The 20,358-nt window shown below is 38.1% G+C and overlaps 2 protein-coding genes across 4 annotated transcripts in view; one reads left to right on the top strand and one right to left on the bottom strand.

Moving 5' to 3' along the window:
- LOC126161993 (probable pseudouridine-5'-phosphatase) overlaps positions 1-12,382 on the top strand; it is a 47,815-nt gene extending 35,433 nt beyond the window's left edge. For all 3 annotated transcript variants that reach the window (XM_049918194.1, XM_049918196.1, XM_049918193.1), the window contains one exon: positions 12,071-12,382. In XM_049918194.1, the coding sequence (XP_049774151.1) occupies positions 12,071-12,244 (174 nt within the window). In that variant the 3' untranslated portion in view covers positions 12,245-12,382. The remainder of the gene's footprint in view (positions 1-12,070) is intronic.
- A 6,424-nt stretch (positions 12,383-18,806) lies between these two features.
- LOC126155239 (protein takeout-like) overlaps positions 18,807-20,358 on the bottom strand; it is a 67,244-nt gene continuing 65,692 nt past the window's right edge. Inside the window, exon 6 of the mRNA XM_049916216.1 lies at positions 18,807-18,958. Within this exon, the coding sequence (XP_049772173.1) occupies positions 18,807-18,958 (152 nt within the window). The remainder of the gene's footprint in view (positions 18,959-20,358) is intronic.

Here is a 20,358-nt window from a genome sequence, read left to right as displayed (position 1 = left end):
ATTTGTCAACAGGAACACGGCCATTACCGATGGTCAGCAATTGCTTCGAGAAATCATCAGCAGATAGATTGTTCAACAAAGCAACTCTCATATTTACAGACAGTTGAAGTTTGTTTACATATCGCCACAGATTTGATGCTTTGAGGCAAGCGTTTATTTCGTCGGCAGCAGTAGATCTTGGAATTACTGGTAGTATTTGTCGGAAATCGCCAGATAATAAAATCATTGAACCACCAAAACATCTCGAGTCATTGCGCAGATCTTTTAATGTTCGGTCTAGTGCTTCCAATGCGCGTTTGTGCGCCATTGTGCATTCGTCCCATATGATGATTTTTGATGCTACTAAAACTTTGGCGATTGCGGAGTGTTTCGAAATGTTACATGTCGATTGTTCAGTAGTTTGAAGGTTTAATGGCAATTTTAACGCTGAGTGAGCCGTACGGCATCCGTCTAACAATGTGGCCGCTATTCCAGAAGAAGCAATTGCTACCGCAATTTCGGATCTCGCACGTACAGTGGCCAAAATCAATGACATGAGGAATGTCTTCCCATTTCCACCGGGGGCATCCAAAAAAAATAAGCCACCATTTCCATCATCAATTGCATTAATCAGTGTATCATAGACTTCCTTCTGCTTAGGATTCAACAGTGGTACATTCGTTTGAACTGATTGGATTAGTTCATGTGGATCATATTCACGTTCACGTTCCAATTCTCTATTAAATGCGTCATTCATTCCGCGATCTGGCACTGGCATTCCTAACCTGACTAACAAACTGCCGCACATGAGGTAACACATATCTTCGATCAAGAGCAAAGCCTGGTTATGCATCTCCTCATTCGCCTCAAGATCGGGATTTCTTGAGCTGACACGAATTCGATATAAAATGTCTTCTGACATGTTATCTTTGTATTTGTTCCACAGGTCACGTGGGTTCGATGGGAAGCATGTCGAAATGATGATAGCAAATAATGTGCGTATCTGACTTGGAGATGCAGAAATAATTGCTTCAGCAATTGTCGTGTCCCAATGAGTATCGTTTTCAAGCAAATTCAGCTCTTGACATGCTGCACGAAATGTGAGGCACACTATACCATTAACAGTTCGTAGTGATTCAAATGATGTTGGCCCTGGAACATGTACCAGCAACAACTGCAAATAGAAACATTCATCATTCTTCGGACGACCAAGAGCATCAGCAGAACGCATATCTGGATGACCAGGAACTGCATCGCCTTGCTTCCAACGTTGAAATTTCTTCGATGTAGCGTTCCAAGTGTAATAACGTGGCATTTCCGAGTAAAGCAACGTTTGTGCGAACGGATCGTTTTGACAAATCGCAAAGAAACTGGTCAGTGTTGTCGCCGGAGGTGTTTCGGCACGTTGAGCAGCATTCGACGCTGTGAAATATACTCTGACCGTTCTCTAGATGCACCCCCAAATGTACAACAGTGGGATAACGTTTGTGAATAGGGAATGAGAATATACGTCAAATTGCTTCATTGCAGTTCACATATCTACCAACTTGATAGCGCATGATTTCATCGTTGATATTGGATGTTTGGATACCAAACACCGCCATGTCGCTCCCTTTCGTGACATATTTGCAAATGTATTTAATAGATTTGACCGAATTGCAATACTCAACATTACAATGTGCCTTGAATGTTTTGGAAAGAAGTGGCGAATATGGAACAATTCAACTGTTGTCAACTATGAAATCGTTTCCTTTCACTTTAGTTGTGATAGTTCTACCATTATCATCGGGCGATCGACGCCAATACAATGGATAACCATCGTTGCCTGTAATGGTCTCTGCCGTGAATTTTCGCGCATACCGTTTGGAACACTTGCCGTCGACCATGCACGGTGATTGGCGGTTGATAGTGCCACATGGTCCATGAATCATATTCGTGATTACAACATCATGTAGGTCTGGATCGGTTTCAGGAGCAGGAATCTCCGCACATATGATGTCATCTATTTGATCTGGCCGAATTCTGTCTACTAACCAAATTAGAATGTGAGCATGCGGTAGGCCTCGTTTTTGCCATTCGACTGAATACATCCAGCATCGAGTAATCCCAAAGACGTGTTGCTTAACAATGTAATTTATTAGTGACCGAATTTTTTGCTTGAAAACCCGTGCGGTGATGTCGTGTCGATCACTTGATGTTTGTCCGGGAAGCAGAATTGAATAATTTCCATCCATTTCGGACTACATGTAAATGTAATGAATAGATCTGGCCGACCATAATGACGAACATATGCCATTGCATCTTGCGCATATTCATGCATATGACGCGGGCTACCTGTGTATGTCGCTGGTAAAATAGTCAATCGACCAACATTTTCTGAATCTCCTTCTGTGCTTATTGCATCGCGTAAATGAATATACTCTTCCGAGCGCAATTTAGCTTGATTCAACCGGTTGAAAGTCAGGCGCTCCGTTTCGATTTTAACGTACATGTCAACGCAGTATTGTTGAAGCAGTCGACGAAATAGCAACAAATAATTGTCAGAATTTTCACGAATCATCAAACGATATGCGTAATAATTCATCGAACTAACCTTCTTGGTAGTTTCCTCACCTGAAACAAATACAGTAAAAATTGTATTTTAGAACCTTAATAGGTTAACGACTCTTACAGCTACTCTCTACTAAATTAGGAGTGACAACTTTTTGTGTGTACCAAAAGCAAACAGAATAAAATGTATATCAAGTTAAAATGAAAACAATGATATTGATCTTACCATTCAATGGATTAATCATTTTGATATTAAAGTGATATCCATCGTCTCCTTGCCAAAACATCAGCGGGTATTGTAATGCGCCATATGAACGGTGTGTTTCATAAATTCTTTGTAGTTGCCCAGTATTGCGTCGTGTAAGCACAATATCACGTGAAACTTCCTGGCAGATTAAAACTGTGTGCCCGACCGAGACTCGAACTCGGGACCTTTGCCTTTCGCGGGCAAGTGCGGCAGTTTTAATCTGCCAGGAAGTTTCATATCAGCGCACACTCCGCTGCAGAGTGAAAATCTCATTCTGGAAACATCCCCCAGGCTGTGGCTAAGCCATGTCTCCGCAATATCCTTTCTTTCAGGAGTGCTAGTTCTGCAAGGTTCGCAGGAGAGCTTCTGTAAAGTTTGGAAGGTAGGAGACGAGGTACTGGCAGAAGTAAAGCTGTGAGTACCGGGCGTGAGTCGTGCTTCGGTAGCTCATTTGGTAGAGCACTTGCCCGCGAAAGGCAAAGGTCCCGAGTTCGAGTCTCGGTCGGGCACACAGTTTTAATCTGCCAGGAAGTTTCATATCAGCCCACACTCCGCTGCAGAGTGAAAATCTCATTGTGGGACAATATCACGTGTTTCCAAGTTTTCACCAACAATCAGGATTGCCACTTCATCGATTGTTGGAGCATTAAATGTGCGTTCATGTGTTCCAGCTGGTCTTTTATCTGCTCTGATTACAACTTTATAGTCATCACTTGGCATGCGCTCTAAAGCAGTCTTGAACAGCCTGACCAATGCATGATGTTCATGAAGCATTTGCTGCAAATCTTGGAGAATTGCTCTTTTCGTAGCTGTGTTGATCCCTTGATGCCGGTCAAGTTGTTCTTCCATATTGCCCATGAAGTACATTTGCAAGAATTTGTGCTGTGCACCTTCAATAGGTTGCAATGATCCAATGCGATGGCAAATCTGGCCTTGAATCTGTAAATTCAAAGCCATAGTTATAGTTAGATTTACAAACACTTTTTTTTTCAAATAATAACATACCATTTTTATTTTAGAGACAAATACAGAAATCTAACAAACTACATTCCAAATTTTTTTACAATCATAGAAAATAAAGTTTTTAGCGTAAATTATCTTAAATGTCGGATTATATCCGTGTTCTTCGATAATTTCCGCCCCAATTGAAGTCATTTGGAAACAGACATTGTATTTGTGAGTGTTCGCTAGAAAATGTCATGATTCTAGTGTTTCGTCATAAAGCAGGGAACGCAATGGCTCTGGTGGCGGGACCACTAATGGCAATGTCACTTTACTACTAAGGCAGCACAAACCAGGCGTTTCACCAGCAAACTTCAATGCGCCACAATGCTGGCAAACAACGTCCATTGGACCAATGCAAACTAAACTATGCAAGCTGTGGTCGATGGTGCAATCATATCGAAACGCTGCTCGATTCAAATCAATACTTGAACCATTTCTTCTTGCACTTCGAAGATTATTCCTCTGTTCATCTGTACGATAAGCTCGACGATTTCTCGTTTCTAATCTAGCCGTTTCACGGGCTGCCTCTCTTTGCTCTTGTGTTTGAGAAGCACGAATTAAGGCCCTTCTTTGCTCCATCCTAACGCGGCGCTCTTCTCGGGCAATTTCTCGTTCTTCGTCAGATAATTGACTCGCGATATTCCATTGCCTAATTGCATTACGGCTCCGCTGGGAAAGATTAGATCTTCTAGGACGCGGCATTTTTATTAATAGTAATACTGAATATGCACTCGCACAAAACCACATAAAACAATCGAGACATAGACAATAGCTTATCAAGAAAAATCATAGACAACCTATGAAAAGACATTTACACTTTTGTTAACCTGTAGAATAAATCTTTAATTAATTTAATAAATAATTTACACAAATTAATGTCTAAAACAAACAAATATAACAGTACCTACCTAACTTTCGAGACATTTTACACAAAATAAATTTCTGAACGCACACATAAATAGTTGTTACAGTATTTGACAGGATTGGACAACAAATGTTTGACATGTAATAAACAAATGAGCATTTATTGAAATGATTGAGTATTCATTACACATTTCTGAACGCATGCATAATATTTTTCAATCTTTTTTTTTTTAAAAAAATACGCATAATAGTTTATTCATCCATTTTAAATAGTTTATGAGCACATGCATAAATGTCAATCATTACTTACAGATTTTGACAAAAAAATTTGACAGCTCCGAAACTAAATAACTTTTAGGGAAAATAACGCATTTTTCAAGTATTCGTCAATTTTTCATTATTTTTAAGATGTATTCTGCTATTCGGGGCGGAGACAAATCCAACAAATCAAAAACCATGAAAATTTTGATTCGTCAATTTTTCATTATTTTTAAGATGTATTCTGCTATTCGGGGTGGGGAGAAATCCAACAAATCAAAAACCATGAAAATTGGTCCAGCAGATCTCGAGTTATAAGTGTTGTAACAAACCCGACTTTATTTTATATATATAGATGTCTGTGCAATGAAATAAAACCTCACTCTGAAACTTAGATGGCAATGAAAAGTTGATATGAAAATTATGTGGATATCTCTTATTGAAGTGGTTTAAATGTTTTAACTTTTACTGTAGAATCACACTGAAATTCCTGAGATTCTGGTCCATTGTGACATTCCAAAAAGAAACATGTGGATGAGATCTGATCTAGACTGCAGTTGCAGTTTTCAGTAATATGTGACTGTTAAAAACACAGAATTTCATTCTCTAACTCACACAGTGTTCTCTTGATTTAAACCATGAAGCCATGAGAAACTCTCATGTTTGTTTGTAATTTCAGAGGAGGTTGAGCCTTAAGAGTGATTGTGATTGACATTTGGAAATTGTCCTCCTCCAAAATCAGTGGTATTTCATTGGCTCAGCTATTCAGAAAATAAAGTAATTCTACAGAAGATGAAAGTCTGATTCAGTATCAAGTAAGAAATGCTATTAATGATAACATGTGGTGTCTTCAAAGAATATAGAAGTGGACACTTTTTACCTCAACAGCATACTCAAGTATTCTCTAAGTAGAATCAACAGCAATGTTCTGTATCTCCCAAACAGTCTTCATCCATTGCATGGCTTGCATATCTATCACAGGCTGTAGTAATATACCTTCTGTTGTGAAGCTGTTTTGTAGTCAGCCTGTTTGATACATGCAGTTCTATTGTTATAAATTATAAGTTTTGTAGTGCTTCCCTTCTAAAGCTGTTGAACTGTTAACAGCTCTCCTGTCACATATGGGTGTGCCTATGACAGTATTCTTGTAACAAAACTATCCTAATACATAGTGCAAGAGTACAGCATATAGTAAATATAAGGCACCATGTAGATTGGGGTACATTAGTAAGTAGGGATGATAAAGTAATTACAGTTATTAAACTGTACCATAATGCTTGGAAGTTGATTTAAAGAATGTGTCTTGCACTTTGTACAGAACCTAAGTGAATCAAAAATGAAAGCTACATGCTACATGAAATATCAATAATACACTGGTGTCCAGAATTAAAGCAACAAACCAATATTTCCCTGTCCTGTGTCTCATTCACGATAGAATTGTACCAACAGTCAACAGGTGTACATACGGTCATGTCCTGCCAGTAGATCAACAGACAGCCACACCAACGATGATATCAGGGCACCTATCAAACGGGATAGCGTTTGCTGGGTAGTCCAACAACCACAATTGCTGTTTGCACAGTCACAGACTGCACAGTATGACACAGAGAAGACACCTACCAGAATCTCTGTAGTGGAGGGCCATGGGAAGAATGGAAGCCGGTCAGTCACAAACTGATGTTTCCCAATGGCTTACTATGAATCGTTCTGTTGTTTTTTGGATGTGGCAACAGTTTATAGAGATCAAAACTGTATCCCAAAGACCAGGGCGGGGCCAACCACATGTAACATCAAAAAGAGGGAAGCATTATTTGGCTGTAAGGGCACAAAGGTACTGCCTTAGTATTTCACGGAAATTGACATCTGACCTCGCAGCATCCACCGGACATGTTATAGTGAGGCAAACGGTGTACAGAAGGCTTCGCCAGAGTGGCCTTCATTGTCAGAGACCTGCTGTACGTGTACCTCTGATGTGTCTTCACAGAAGGGAATGTCTACAGTGGAGCCGTTCACGTGCCACCTGGACTGTCAAACAGTCGGCCAATGTTCTTTTCACATGAGTCCCAATTTGGTCTGTATAGTGATTATCAATGGATTTGCATCTGGAAGGGACTTGGAACATGACTTCAGGTCCTAGCCGTTGTGGAAAGAGACTAATGTCGAGGATGATCTCTAATGGTGTGGGCAGTGATTATGTTCACCACTCGAACACTCCTTCGTGAAACTGTATGGTTAAACTGGAAAGGTTGAACTGCTGTCAGATATGGAGACAAGATCTTGGGACCTCATGTGTGGTTGTTTGCAAGGTGCTGTGGGATCCCCAAACTTTGTATTGCTGCCTCAATATGAGATTGATGACACCATTTACAGCATGCCCCATCATTTGTCAGGCCTGTATTGTTGTCAGAGGTGGTCACACCCCATACTGAGCACATTAACCAGTTGTGCAAGTAAATTCGTTAAGTTGGGAAAAAACGAAGAAATTTTTTGTCTACTGTTATGCACTTTGCAGTTGTTTATGTTCTGTATTCTTTATACTGTTTCTACTTTACTGTCACCTTATTTTAATGTTTGTGGCAAAATAAATGCAACCTTGCAATATCTCAGTTTGTTGCTTTAATTTTGGACACCAGTGCAGTTTGATTTCTTGGAGTACAGGAAGTGCTTGCACTCTAAAGCTTTAGATGAGGTACTTCAGATATGTATCAGTTATTGGAAACTAGATTTGTTGTGACAAACCATACTTTTTGAGCCTCTACATTATTAGGTTTGGATTTTGCTTATATTGATGAAATTGTTTTTGTGGTAAGTGGTAAGTTCCTATGGGACCAACCTGCTGAGGCCATTGGTTGATGAAATTGTTGCTCAAGGACTTCCAAATTGAGAAAAAAGGCCTACATGTTAATCAGACTGGATTGACACTAGTCTTTGTCATACATCTGATGGTGGATGAAATATTTGATACTGGAAATAATTTGTAGAGGAAATGTGGTGACTGTGTAAGTAAGCCTTACACTGAGGTGACAAAATTCATTGGATAGCAGTATGTACATATGCAGGTGGCGGTTGTATTGTGTACACGAGGTACAAAATTGCAGTGCGTTGGTGGCACTGTCATTTTTACTCAGATGATTCATGTGAAAACTTTCCAGTCTGATTATGGCTGCACAATGTGAATTAACAGACTTTGAATGCAGAATGGTAGTCGGAGCTGGACATATGGGACGATTCCATTTCAGAAATCGTTACTGACATCAATATTCCGAGATCCACAGTGTCAAGAGTGTACTGAGAACACCACATTTCAGACATTACCTTTACTATGGACAGCGCAATGGCTGACGGCCTTCACTTAACAACAGAGAGCAGTGGCATTTGAGTACAGTTGTCAGTGCTTACAGACAGGCAACAGTGCCTGAAACAACCACATAAATCAATGTGGGGCTACGACAGTTGTATCCATTAGGAGAGTGTGGTGAAATTTGGTGTTAATGGGCTATAGCAGGGGACAAGCGACCCGAGTGCCTTCGCTAACGGCACAACATTGCCTGCAGGGCCTCTCCTGCACTCATGTCCATATCAGTTTAACCCTAGATGACTGGAAAACTGTGACCTGGTCAAATGAGCCCTGATTTCTGTTTGTAAAAGCAAATGGTAGGGTTTGAGTGTGGCACAGACCCCATGAAACCAAGTTGTCAACAAGGCACTGTACAAGCTAGCGGTGGCTCCATAATGGTGTGAGCTGTCTTTACATGGAATTGACTGGGTCCACTGGTCAAACTGAACTGTTCATTAACTAGAAATGGTTATATTTAGCAACTTGGAGACCATTTGCAGCCATTCATGGATTTCATGTTCCTAAACAATGATTGAATTTTTATGGATGACACTGCACCATGTCACCAGGCCACAATTATTCTCAATTTGTAAAGAACATTCTGGACAATTTGTGAGAGTGGTTTGTCCACCCATATTGTCCAACATGAATCCTATCAAACATTTATGGGACATAGTTGAGAGGTCACTTCATGCACAAAATTATGCACCATAACACTTTCACAATTCTGAACAGCTATAGAGGCAGGTATGGCTCAAAATTTCTGCATGAGACTTCCAACAACTTGTCGAGTCCACGCCATATCAAGTTTCTAAAGTATGGTGGGCAAAATGAAGTCTGACACGATATTAGGCAGTATCTCATGACTTTTGTCGCCTCAGTATAGAAAAATATGAACTAAGTAGAATAGTTAAAGATTGCAAAGATAAACTGCTGAGCCAAAACATTATGACCACTGCCCACCATAAGACTGAATGCCACCTAGTGGCATTGTGGGCACGTCGCACACTAAGAGAAGTGTATAAACGAAACAAGGTGAGTGAGGACTTCTTATGGCCCAGCACCTTGGAAGAAAAATTTGTGTGCCACTGTCATAGCATCTGTGGAATAAGATTGAAGGATGGTGAAAACCACCCATACCACACCTAACAAGAAAGTGACCAGAAATGACCTATATGCCACTTACTTTTTCTGTTGCAAATTACTAAAATCTGCCCTATGATTGAATGTAATAAGCAGTCTTGAACAGAACAGGCTCACCCATGAATGCAAAACACCAGCCTTGTGAAAATAAATTTTTATTCCTTACACATGTTATTGCAGCAACTTTAGGTAAAGGTGACCAGTCAGATTCATTGTGTTGTATTTCAAGAAGCTTTTGATTTAATACTGCTCTAGCAGCTACTACAGAAAATAAATTAATATTTGATATGCAGCCACATTCATATCTTAAATAGTGTGTCCTCCAAAGATATGTAAGTTTTTTCATATGTTCCCCAGGGAAGTCTAAAGGATTAATGCTATTGATACACATGTTGTTTTCTTTGACATCAGACATTTTACGATGTTTAACTTCAAAGAAGTGTTTCTGCTAAAATAATTGAAGATAGCATACACCTCCCATAATCTGTTAATATTGTTAGAAATCCTTCTTGTTTCCTACATATGACATCAGTTTAATTACCGTATTTACTCGAATCTAAGCCGCACTCGAATCTAAGCTGCACCTGAAAAATGAGACTCGAAATAAAGGAAAAAAATATTTCCCGAATCTAAGCTGCACCTGAAATTTGAGACTCGAAATTCAAGGGAAGAGAAAAGTTTTAGGCCGCACCTCCAAATCGAAACAAAGTTGGTCCATTGTAATATGAGACACAATTTAGGTCGAATGAAAGACGATACAGCTACAGTAGTTTGGTTCGAGTCGTAAGCTTAGCAGTTAAGCTTTACCAGGTAGCCATTGCTATGCGTCAGGCGCTCCGTCCGTATTTATACGGGTACCCTTCCTTTTTCACGTGCTTCGTCTGGTTTGAATCGATTGCTTATTTTGCTTTGATCTGATAAGTGCCGTTTTCTTTGTTATAGGTGTTTACGTCACTCTAAGCTGAAAATGCATTACTGTACTGTGTCGTGCATTGTTTGTCGCATTCTGATAGTGCATATTTACGGCCTGTCGCCGCTCGCGGCATGACTTGCTTTATGCGCGCTACTGCCGCCTTTTTTTTTTTTTTTTTTTTTTTTTTTAAAAAAAGAGGAATCGTCTCATTAGCGAAACAATGGCAAGAGACTGCTATTTGTTGTTACTTACACTGCTGCTTTATTTGATAACCAACAAGAACCAAATAATAGACTGCGTATGATAGAACATGTTCTGAACGAGAGTTAGGCGCAAATTTTTCTCCGTTTGAAAATGTTTGCGGCCGCTTATTTAGCACATCATATTCTGCACAGAAATTAGTCATCTTTCATTTAAAATCGAGTCAGTTGCCGTGCTTCATTTCTGACAATATCACTATTAGGCATAAGAATAATACGAATATAAACATGACACGATACGTATGTTCTTCCGCGTTTGCTGTTGTTTCACTCTAGTTTCGTAGTTTATTAGGCATGCAGGATTTAAATGAGATAGCAGCAATCACGAAAGAATACATGGCAAAATGTTTATTTTCGTATTATTCTTATGGTGAAGAGAATACTGCATGTGATTCACATTTCATTAGGTTCCTATTAGCAACCATCTCTTCTCACAGGTAGGAAAAAACTCGGAACGTAGAGTTGGCCATATTGACAAACATCCCTAACAGTCTTGCCAGTCAGATTTTCGTAGTACATTGAAATTCTGCTACATTCGAAGATGAACAATACGGAATTTGTAATTACTTCGTTGGATAATGTAAGAAAATGCAGTGGCCGAAACAAGGGGCGGAGAAGAAAAGTTTTGGCGCCAGTATTTATCTTTGTGCCCACAAAGCATGCTTGTGTAGCGCTACATATATTCGACGGCAGAAGTTAGATGTGGCGGCACCTACCAACATTTTTCAGAACCTCCGCTTGCTTTGCACTAGATTCTAAGCCGCAGGCGGTTTTTTGGATTACAAAAACCGGAAAAAAAAGTGCGGCTTAGATTCGAGTAAATACGGTACAAGAGTAAAGGAAGCAAGGAAGGGAAATTAGGGTGCAACATTCAGTGATAGTAAGCTTACTAGAGACAGAACACAAGTTCGAATTAGGCAGTGATATTAAGAGAAATTGGCCATGTTCTTTCCAAAGGAGAGATCCTGTTGTTTGCTTTAGGTGATTTGGGGAAACCATGGAAAACCTAAATCTTTATTGCCAGATAGGGATTTTAATGCTATTTCTCATGAAGGCAAGTCCCATATTTCATACATTGTGCTACCTTATTTGATAACTACAGAATTAATGAGTTCATGATCAATTGTAGATATAAGTGCAATGTAATAATGACATACAGGTAAGTGCACGGGGTCCAGGACAGTGATTTATTGAGGGAGAGACAAATTGTGCATGAAGATGGGGAGTGAAAAATATTGATTTGACAGAAAATTGCTGCAAAATCTATCTTGTAATAAATGAAGACACTGTCACACCAAAACTATTGACATTATGAGAAGAATAGTCTGATAACAGATCACAAAAAGAGCTATAAGCAGCTTTATTTCTCCACCCTACATGTGGTCTTAATAATAAATTCTGTTTTTCTTGTGACTGAATTTGTTGGATCAACCGTTTTTCTCGTCATTACTAAGATTCAGTTTGTGAGTATTTTGAAGAATTTTCTGGATCATCTATTCATTTTGTTGTTACAGTGCCTCGTTTTTGAAGATTCACCAAATGGAGTGAAAGCTGCACGTGCTGCTGGAATGCAGGTTGTAATGGTTCCAGATGAACGAGCTACTGATATTGAGAAGAAGGAAGCTACAATTGTTCTTCGAAGCTTAGAAGATTTTAAACCAGAACTGTTTGGTATTACTCCATTTTAAAATTCATGGTAAATTAGTCTCCTGAGACTACGCAATATGGTGCTTTTATGCAGTTGTAATTTTGGAATTTATAAAAATAATTATACTAAATGGAGAGTTGTAGCTCTAGCTCTAAATAAAATGCTGCTGCTGAAGTTAGTTCAATTTCTGTGAATTTGAATAATTGCTTCCTTTATTTAACATTCCATGATAGTGTTATGACAAATACAAATCGAAACTATTATAACTACTACTACTACTATTACTACCACCACCACCACCACCACCACCACCACCACCACCACCACCACCACTTCTGTGATTTGTAATGTCATTTCAGACTGGTAAAGTCTCAAATACATAGTTAATGATTTAACTTGCCAGTATGATGCCTATGGGATGGAAGATTTCATTTTGTGTTAAGTAACTTGAGAATAGTTGGGTACAACACTAAAATAATTACAACATAAAAGCAGTAATGACTTTAATGCATGGCTCCAATAGCAGGACAGCTGCTGAAGTTTCATCATAATTCAGCAACAGCATTTTTGGTAGCAAAAAAGTTACATTTTTGTAGCTAAATTAAATTCAATAAAGATATAAGAAACTAAAAATGTTCCATGACAAAACAAAGTGCAAAATAGCTGTCCAATTGTGTCATTTCTTCGGTTAATTGATCCATAGCCAGAGTTCTCAACCACCATACACGGATAGAATAATACAATTACTTTACTTTTTATATTTGATGACACAAGTCAAGGAATTTGATTAAGACTGTTGACTGGGGTAGTTTCGAGTAATGTGTCACCAACCCACTCACCTAAATAGGAGAAGTATATTTTGTGAGAGAGTAACATCTGACCAAAATTAGTTTAGCCAGACCACTTGAGAAGATAGTGCTCTGAGTCACTGTGTACTATCTAAAGGTGGCCATCACATATGATAATTATAATCAGTCTTCATCAATAGAAATAAAAGAAATTATTATTTAGACTGTTGCTATTTGTTCTTCAGGTGAACTACTTTAGTGTTCAACTGGTGAAGGCTTTTATCATCCTACACCAATGGTTCACATCTGCTCTGAGACCATTGCACGTTCTTGTACCCTCACCTACCCCTCCCTGCATCATCAACAGCAACATTAGTGGCTTTTTAAACATTAGAAAGAAAAAGAATTTTTTGAACACTTTCATTTTTAAAATGGTGAAAGATAAATGGCTGTTTAGCTTTTCTAGGTGTTTTAATAAACCACAAATTAATTAGTCAATGAGAAAATTGGTACTGCTTGGTTCTAATAACCTTTTATTATACAGAGTGTATCAGAAATAATCATCCAATTTGGCATGTATGTATTTCCGAAACTAATAAACATATACAATGAATTTTGCTTTTTGGTGGACGGGAAATTCAAAAAGCCTCTTTTTCAGGTGTTCAATATGCCTCCCTTGAGATGCATAACATATGTCAGTGCGGTATTCAAATTGTTCCCATACTGCAGTGAGCATTCTTTTGTTACTGCTTTCACAGCTGCTGTTATTCAAAGACTCAGTTCATTCATTGTTGTTGGTAATGGAGGCATGTAAACAGAGTAATTTATAAACCCCCACAAGACATAATCACATACAGTCAGGTCTGGTGACCTTGGAGGCCAGTAATGTAAGGTTGAATCATTTGGTCCAATGCAAGCAATCCATCGTTCAGTAATCCTTTGATTTAAAAATTCCCACACTTCCAGACTCCAATGTTGCGGTGCCCCATCCTGTTGGTAAATGGAGTCGTTCGAATCAGTCTCCCACTGTTGGAAAGGAAAGTTCTCAAGCATATCAAGACATGTGCTTCCTGTAACAGTGTTCTTGGCAAAGACAAATGGACCACACACCTTTTCCCATGAAACTGTACAGAACACATTAAATTTTGGAGAGTCCCTCTCATGTTGTACAACCTCATATGCTTGCTGTGTACCCCATATTGTGATGTTATAATGATTCAGCTTTCCATTTAAATGGAATATTGCCTCATCGCTATACATTAAGCATGAAAGAGAAAGAAAACTTATCACCCTCAATCTTGCCAAGAATGAAATTACGGAACTCCACACACTGTACTATGTCACCTTCATGAAGAGCTTGCAGTAGCTGAATTTTGTATAGTTTCATGTGTACACGTTGATGCAACGCACGTCAAACAGACGTCGGGGGCATGTTGAGCTGTCATGCTGAATGGTGAATGGATTTTTGCAGACTCCTTGTGAAACTATGGTGGATGCGTTCAATATCTGTATCGGACAGTCTGGGATGGCTGGTGATTTGCCTTTACACAAACAACCTGTTTCTCAGAATTGTTCATGCTGTCGTGTAGTGCTCTCTGCTGTAGGAGGATCCACACCATACCTACTACGAAAATCGCACTGAGCAGTTATTACTGACCTGCACTAGGCAAAACAGAGAACACAAAATGGTTTCTGTTGTCCCTACACCAATTTTGCTAGAACTGAAGTGGTCACACACTGCTACTACCAAGTGGGAACCATGTAAAATTCGAGGTTTGCTCTTTCCAACAGTATGTTGTTCATGCACACACATATATCAAATAACATATAATTATGATTTTTTAAAATCAGACGATTCTTTTTGATACGCTCTATATACTGATGAAGTGATTCTCAGTGCATCTCAACCAGAAAAGAAAGCTTACAGTTGTCACAGTAGAGTACTGTCCATTACATAGTTAATTACACAGTTTATCAGTTGAGAAGTGAATAATTAAACAATTTTTGGCTGATTTTCGGAATGACCTTCAACTCTAAGTGGGCTTTTGCATGAGATATTTAAGCATATGCAACATATAGGTCTCAGTTTTGTTGTAATAGATGCATGGTAAAAACTAGAAAGTGTGTGTAGTATGTGGGCTATGGGAGGAAGATAGTATTCGTACATTCGTTTCACTAGCTGCAACCCCACCACATGGTGTCATGCATTAGGCTAGCATTGGAAAAAGAATGTAATTATTGGTAACTTATTTAATCAGTATTACTGTCTTATGAAATAGTGGTAACAGTAATGAACAATTATGAAAAGGATAGATTGCTACTCACCATACATATGAGATGACGAGTTGCAGACAGGCACAACAAAAAGACTGTTACATACTAAACTTTGGTAAAGCCTTGTTAAGAAAAGAAAGGAAAACCCAAACATATTCACACATGACCACTATCTCCGGCTGCTCTGTTAATATTCATCACTTAATAAATAGTAATGATCTTTTCAAAATAGCGTTGTGACTGAAACACAATGAAAACTCCTTGTATTTACCCCTCAGAAAATTTCATTTTGCTCCTCAGGGGGTAATTACCCACGGGCTGAAAACCACTATTCTTCACAGTAATCATCCGCACTGTGTAATTTATGAATGTTTTTTCTTTGAGGAGATTTGGGGGGGGGGGGGTGTTGTTGAACCAGGTTCCCTGAGCCATATGAGACCAAATGAGGAGCTACTTGAATAAAGAAGCAGTGGCATCATTAGGCTTCATCTGCTGGCGATAACTGCTGGAGGGATTGGCAATGTACCATGATCACAGAGCGCTTCTTGTATTATGATATTTTTTGTTTGTTTTCTGAGTTGGCAGTTTCATTTTTTGGACAAATACTTTAACCACTGACCTTGTTCTGTGCTCCAAGGAGTGACAGTGTATGTGCTCACCCAACTAGATTGAGGTTCTGTTGCCTAGTTTGAATCCAGGGATCACTCAATGTAAGTTCATTACCTTCTGCCCCTTGTTTCGGGCGACTTACAGCTTCTCATTGTATATCAGCTCAAATGGCTGATGTGACTGCTAAAACCTTAATGAGCTGGGTGACAGATTCCAGAGCTTGATTAAATTGGAACCTCCATCTTTGTTTATAAGGTTTCCTGATGTCCTTTCAGAAAGATTCCATAATTATGATTTCTCAGAAACTTGAAGCCTACACCACAGTACTTGCTTTGTCATATCTTGTTTTGTGATTATACTCCAGGCAGTACTTGGTGAGAAAAAAATATTTGTGTGACTTGTTTCAGCCAGGTGGCCTTCCTCAGCCTCCTCGCCCTCTCAGATTTCATTATATATTGAATATTAGGATGGACAGAATTTTGGTATTCCAAGAACTGTGACAGCTCATTCTCTCCCCTCGTTCTCATATCTGGTTGTTTCCTTTCATCAAAAGGTCTGAGTGATATGACTCTTCTTCTCACTCTCTCCCTCTTACCATTGTGAGGAAGAAACCAACAGTCCTTAAAGCTAAGAATAGTTTTTTTTTTAATTTTTTAGTGTGTCTGCTGGTGATATTGAAATTTTGCATCCTGAAGGTAAGTACGTACCACCAAGTCTGCACCTTGCAATTTTGTAATAATACTCTTACGCATTTACTTAATGCAAATGGCTAGACTTTCCCTGATTCTCCTAGTGTGTAGATGAGTTGCCATTTGTGATGCATTAACAATAAAGCAAAGCTTATTACTTGCTTTACTTACCGTAATAACTTCTGCTGCAATTACTATGAGTTCACATTGTTACTTTTAGTTACCTGCATTGCATCTGTTATTTATTGTGTAATCACATTATTTGATATTTATTAGACCCAGATGGCTAGTATCTCCCTATTTTAGAACAATTTGTTAGTTTTGCGTGATGGGGAAATGAGAGTTTGTGCATGTGTTTAACTTTCCTCAGAATAACACTTTGTTTTAAGTAACTGTTATTTCTGAACTTCTGACAGTAAGGTTACAGCTGATATCTGCTAAGTTGTAATTGATGGAAAAGCCAGTAGTGAGATATAGTAGATTCATTTTAGTATTTAGATCATTTGTGAGCATCACTGTCAACCCATTTATTGTGTTCTGTGAGGATACAGTTGTCTTTATTCTGTGTGTTTTTTTTTTTTTTTTTTTTTTTTTTTTTTAAAAACTGTGCCTTAAGAAACTAGATACTAACAACATACAATATGCAGATGGTAGTCTGACTAGATGTTTTATGATCACTGGAAATCTCTCCTTCGTATATCATGTCCTGTGAACTTTGATGTGAAGATAGGCAACCCACAACATAAAAAAAGGTTGAACATATAAAGACAGTTTTTTGTTACTGTAACTCTTGCTGTCAAATGTGAGTTCATCATTTTAATTATATGTTTTATGTATGTATCAGGTGCTCAGTTGAAATAAGCAGTTCACATATTATGCAAAAAAACTGGTGATTTCTCAAACTGGGGAACAATCAAAAATGTGGTGCCGTAAGGTTCGGGCTTGGGTCCTCTGCTGTTCTTAATATATATTAATGACTTGCCATTCTATATTCACGAAGATGCAAAGCTGGTATTTTTTTCCGATGATACAAGTATAGCTATCACACCCAACAGACAAGAATTAACTGCTGAAATTGTAAACGATGTTTTTCAGAAAATCATTAAGTGGTTCTCTGCAAATGGGCTCTCATTAAACTTTGACAAAACACAGTATATACAGTTCCACACAGTAAATGGAATGACACCATTAATAAATATAGACTTCAATCAGAAATCAGTAGCTAAGGTAGAATATTCAAATTTTCTAGGTGTATGCATTGATGAGGGGTTGAACTGGAAAAAACACACTGAGGATCTGCTGAAATGTTTGAGTTCAGCAACTTATGCTCTTAGGGTCATTGCAAATTTTGGCAATATACATCTCAGTAAATTAGCTTACCATGCCTAGTTTCATTCTCTGCTTTCATATGGCATCATATTCTGGGGTAACTCATCATTGAGTAAAAGAGTGTTCATTGCATAAAAGTGTGTAATGAGAATAATTGCTGGAGCTCATCCAAAATCATCCTGAACACACTTATTTAAAGAGCTAGAGATCTTCACTGTAGCCTCACAATATATATATTCACTTATGAAATTTGTTATTAACAATCCGAACGAATTCAAAAGTAATAGCTGTGTACATGGCTACAACACTAGGAGAAAGGATGATCTTCATTACTCAAGGTTAAATCTAACTTTGGCTCAGAAGGGGGTAAATTATGCTGCCACAAAAGTCTTTGGTCACTTACCTAATAGCATCAAAAGTCTGACAGAAAGCCATATAGCATTTAAAAGGAAATTAAAAGAATTTCTGAATGGCAACTCCTTCTACTCATTAGATGAATTTTTGGATATAGTAAGTGGGTAATTTCCCCAACCCCTACAATATTAAAAATATTAAGTGTCATGTCATATTTTGTGTAATGTAATATCTTGTATAGACACCTTTTATTAACCTGACATGTTCCACATCATTACGAAGTGTTGTATTAATGATCTATGGAAAAAGTACTAATCTAATCTAACCTAATCTATGTATGGCATGCATTTGTTTCTGTACACCTGTGTTTGTATTTCAATCTGACAGGCAAGACTACATTGACTAATTGCATAAAACATATTTTTTATGATATGTCATGACTGTTAAAAAGTTATTATGGAAGGAATGAAGAGAAAGAAAACCAGTATCCGTAGAGGAGAACATTTTTTTTATGCATGTACTTCAGTGTTTACAATGATGGCAGAGACTGATGTGGTATTTATGCAAGCAGGATCTCCTCGTAGGGTACTTTACTGGTGAAACTGGTGAGTATCCTTTCAACAACCTGCACAATTGTCTCCTCTATGGGTGCACGAATCTCTTCCATCACAATTCGCCAGTTTTCATTGATGAACTTGTTCATTGCATCTCCTGTAAAAAAAATTCAGCAATATGAGTTAATGGTGTTAAAACTACTGATGCTGAGGCTAATAGGTGGGTGGGAAACTTTCAGCCCTGCCAAATCGCAGGATGACTTTAATGATTCATTTGCTAGCATAGGTTGGGCTTCAATGCATGTTTAGAAACTGATACTCTTAATAATTTGTAAAACATCATTCTTTTAGGAATTGTTAATCATGCTGAAATTGAGAACGTGACACCATTTACCATGGTAACAACACACATACTTGATGATTCATGTAAACCAAGAGAAAGGGAACCAATCACCTGTAGTGGACTGATGTATGAAGAATGAAAACACATAAAAGGAAACAATGTCCACACCACTGAAAAGCTAGTTTCCTGATAAGTGTTTCTGTTCTCCACACACCAGTCCCCTATATGTGAATGGCTACCTTCCATTAATTTACTTATTGCTTCATCCAGGAATTTGTAGAATAGTTACTTGATCATTTCCTTTTTCATTTTTTTTCATACATTTAGTAATTCGATAATGTGGTAGCAGTGTGCTAGCTTAACACAGATACTGTGTACACAGCTCGCTCATGTTCAACAGTGTTCTTCCAGCTACTTCACTACAGTATTGCAGGATCTCAAAGATTGGCGAGGGGATGCTAAAGCAGATTTGATATTTGACTGAAGACTTTCAATTTTGGTGATTTCTGTTGACTGAGGACTGGAGCAATACTGATAAACTGCTTATTTATAGAATAATGCCTGAAGTGGAAAACAGATTTTGCATACGTTAAACCATTTCACCTTACTTTAATTTCCTGTTATTAAATCCCTTAAGTGATAGTGCTGTATCTCATATTGAAAAATCTGCAGTTGATTTTGGTGCCAAATACGACATATATATTGACACTTTGGAGCTATTTAACTAAGTAGCTATTTGAAAATTCCAAGTGAAAGAGCTGATGGAGAGCACTGACATTCCTTCCTATTTGGATATTTTGAAAGCTGTTTTCAAAATGTGGCTTAGAATATGTATTGAATTATTGAAACAGTGTTGAAGACATTCATGACAATGGCAGTGACTGCAGAATGTTTTGAAAGCAGTTCCTGTGCATTAAAGATAATAAATAACTACTTAAGGTTGAATATAAGTAAAAGAGTGTCAACTTTAGCTATGTTATCAACAGAATATGACACACCTGTTAAGCTTGACTTCAGTGACATAATCAATGAACTGAGTTTGCTGAAAGCAAGGAAATTCAAAGTAAAATTATAATAACAACACTATTCCTGGAAAGTGATAGTTTCCCAACTATTCATTGTAATGCTTTTTCCTTAATTTGTAATTGGTAATTTACACTATTTATCATTTATGAGGAACAAATAAAATGTTTTCATTATTATAGATCATACAA

Source organism: Schistocerca cancellata, chromosome 2 (genome assembly GCF_023864275.1).
Source record: "Schistocerca cancellata isolate TAMUIC-IGC-003103 chromosome 2, iqSchCanc2.1, whole genome shotgun sequence".
Taxonomy (NCBI): Eukaryota; Metazoa; Arthropoda; class Insecta; order Orthoptera; family Acrididae; genus Schistocerca; species Schistocerca cancellata.
Note: the sequence above shows the minus strand (reverse complement) of the source record. Positions and strands in the feature narration are given on the sequence as shown.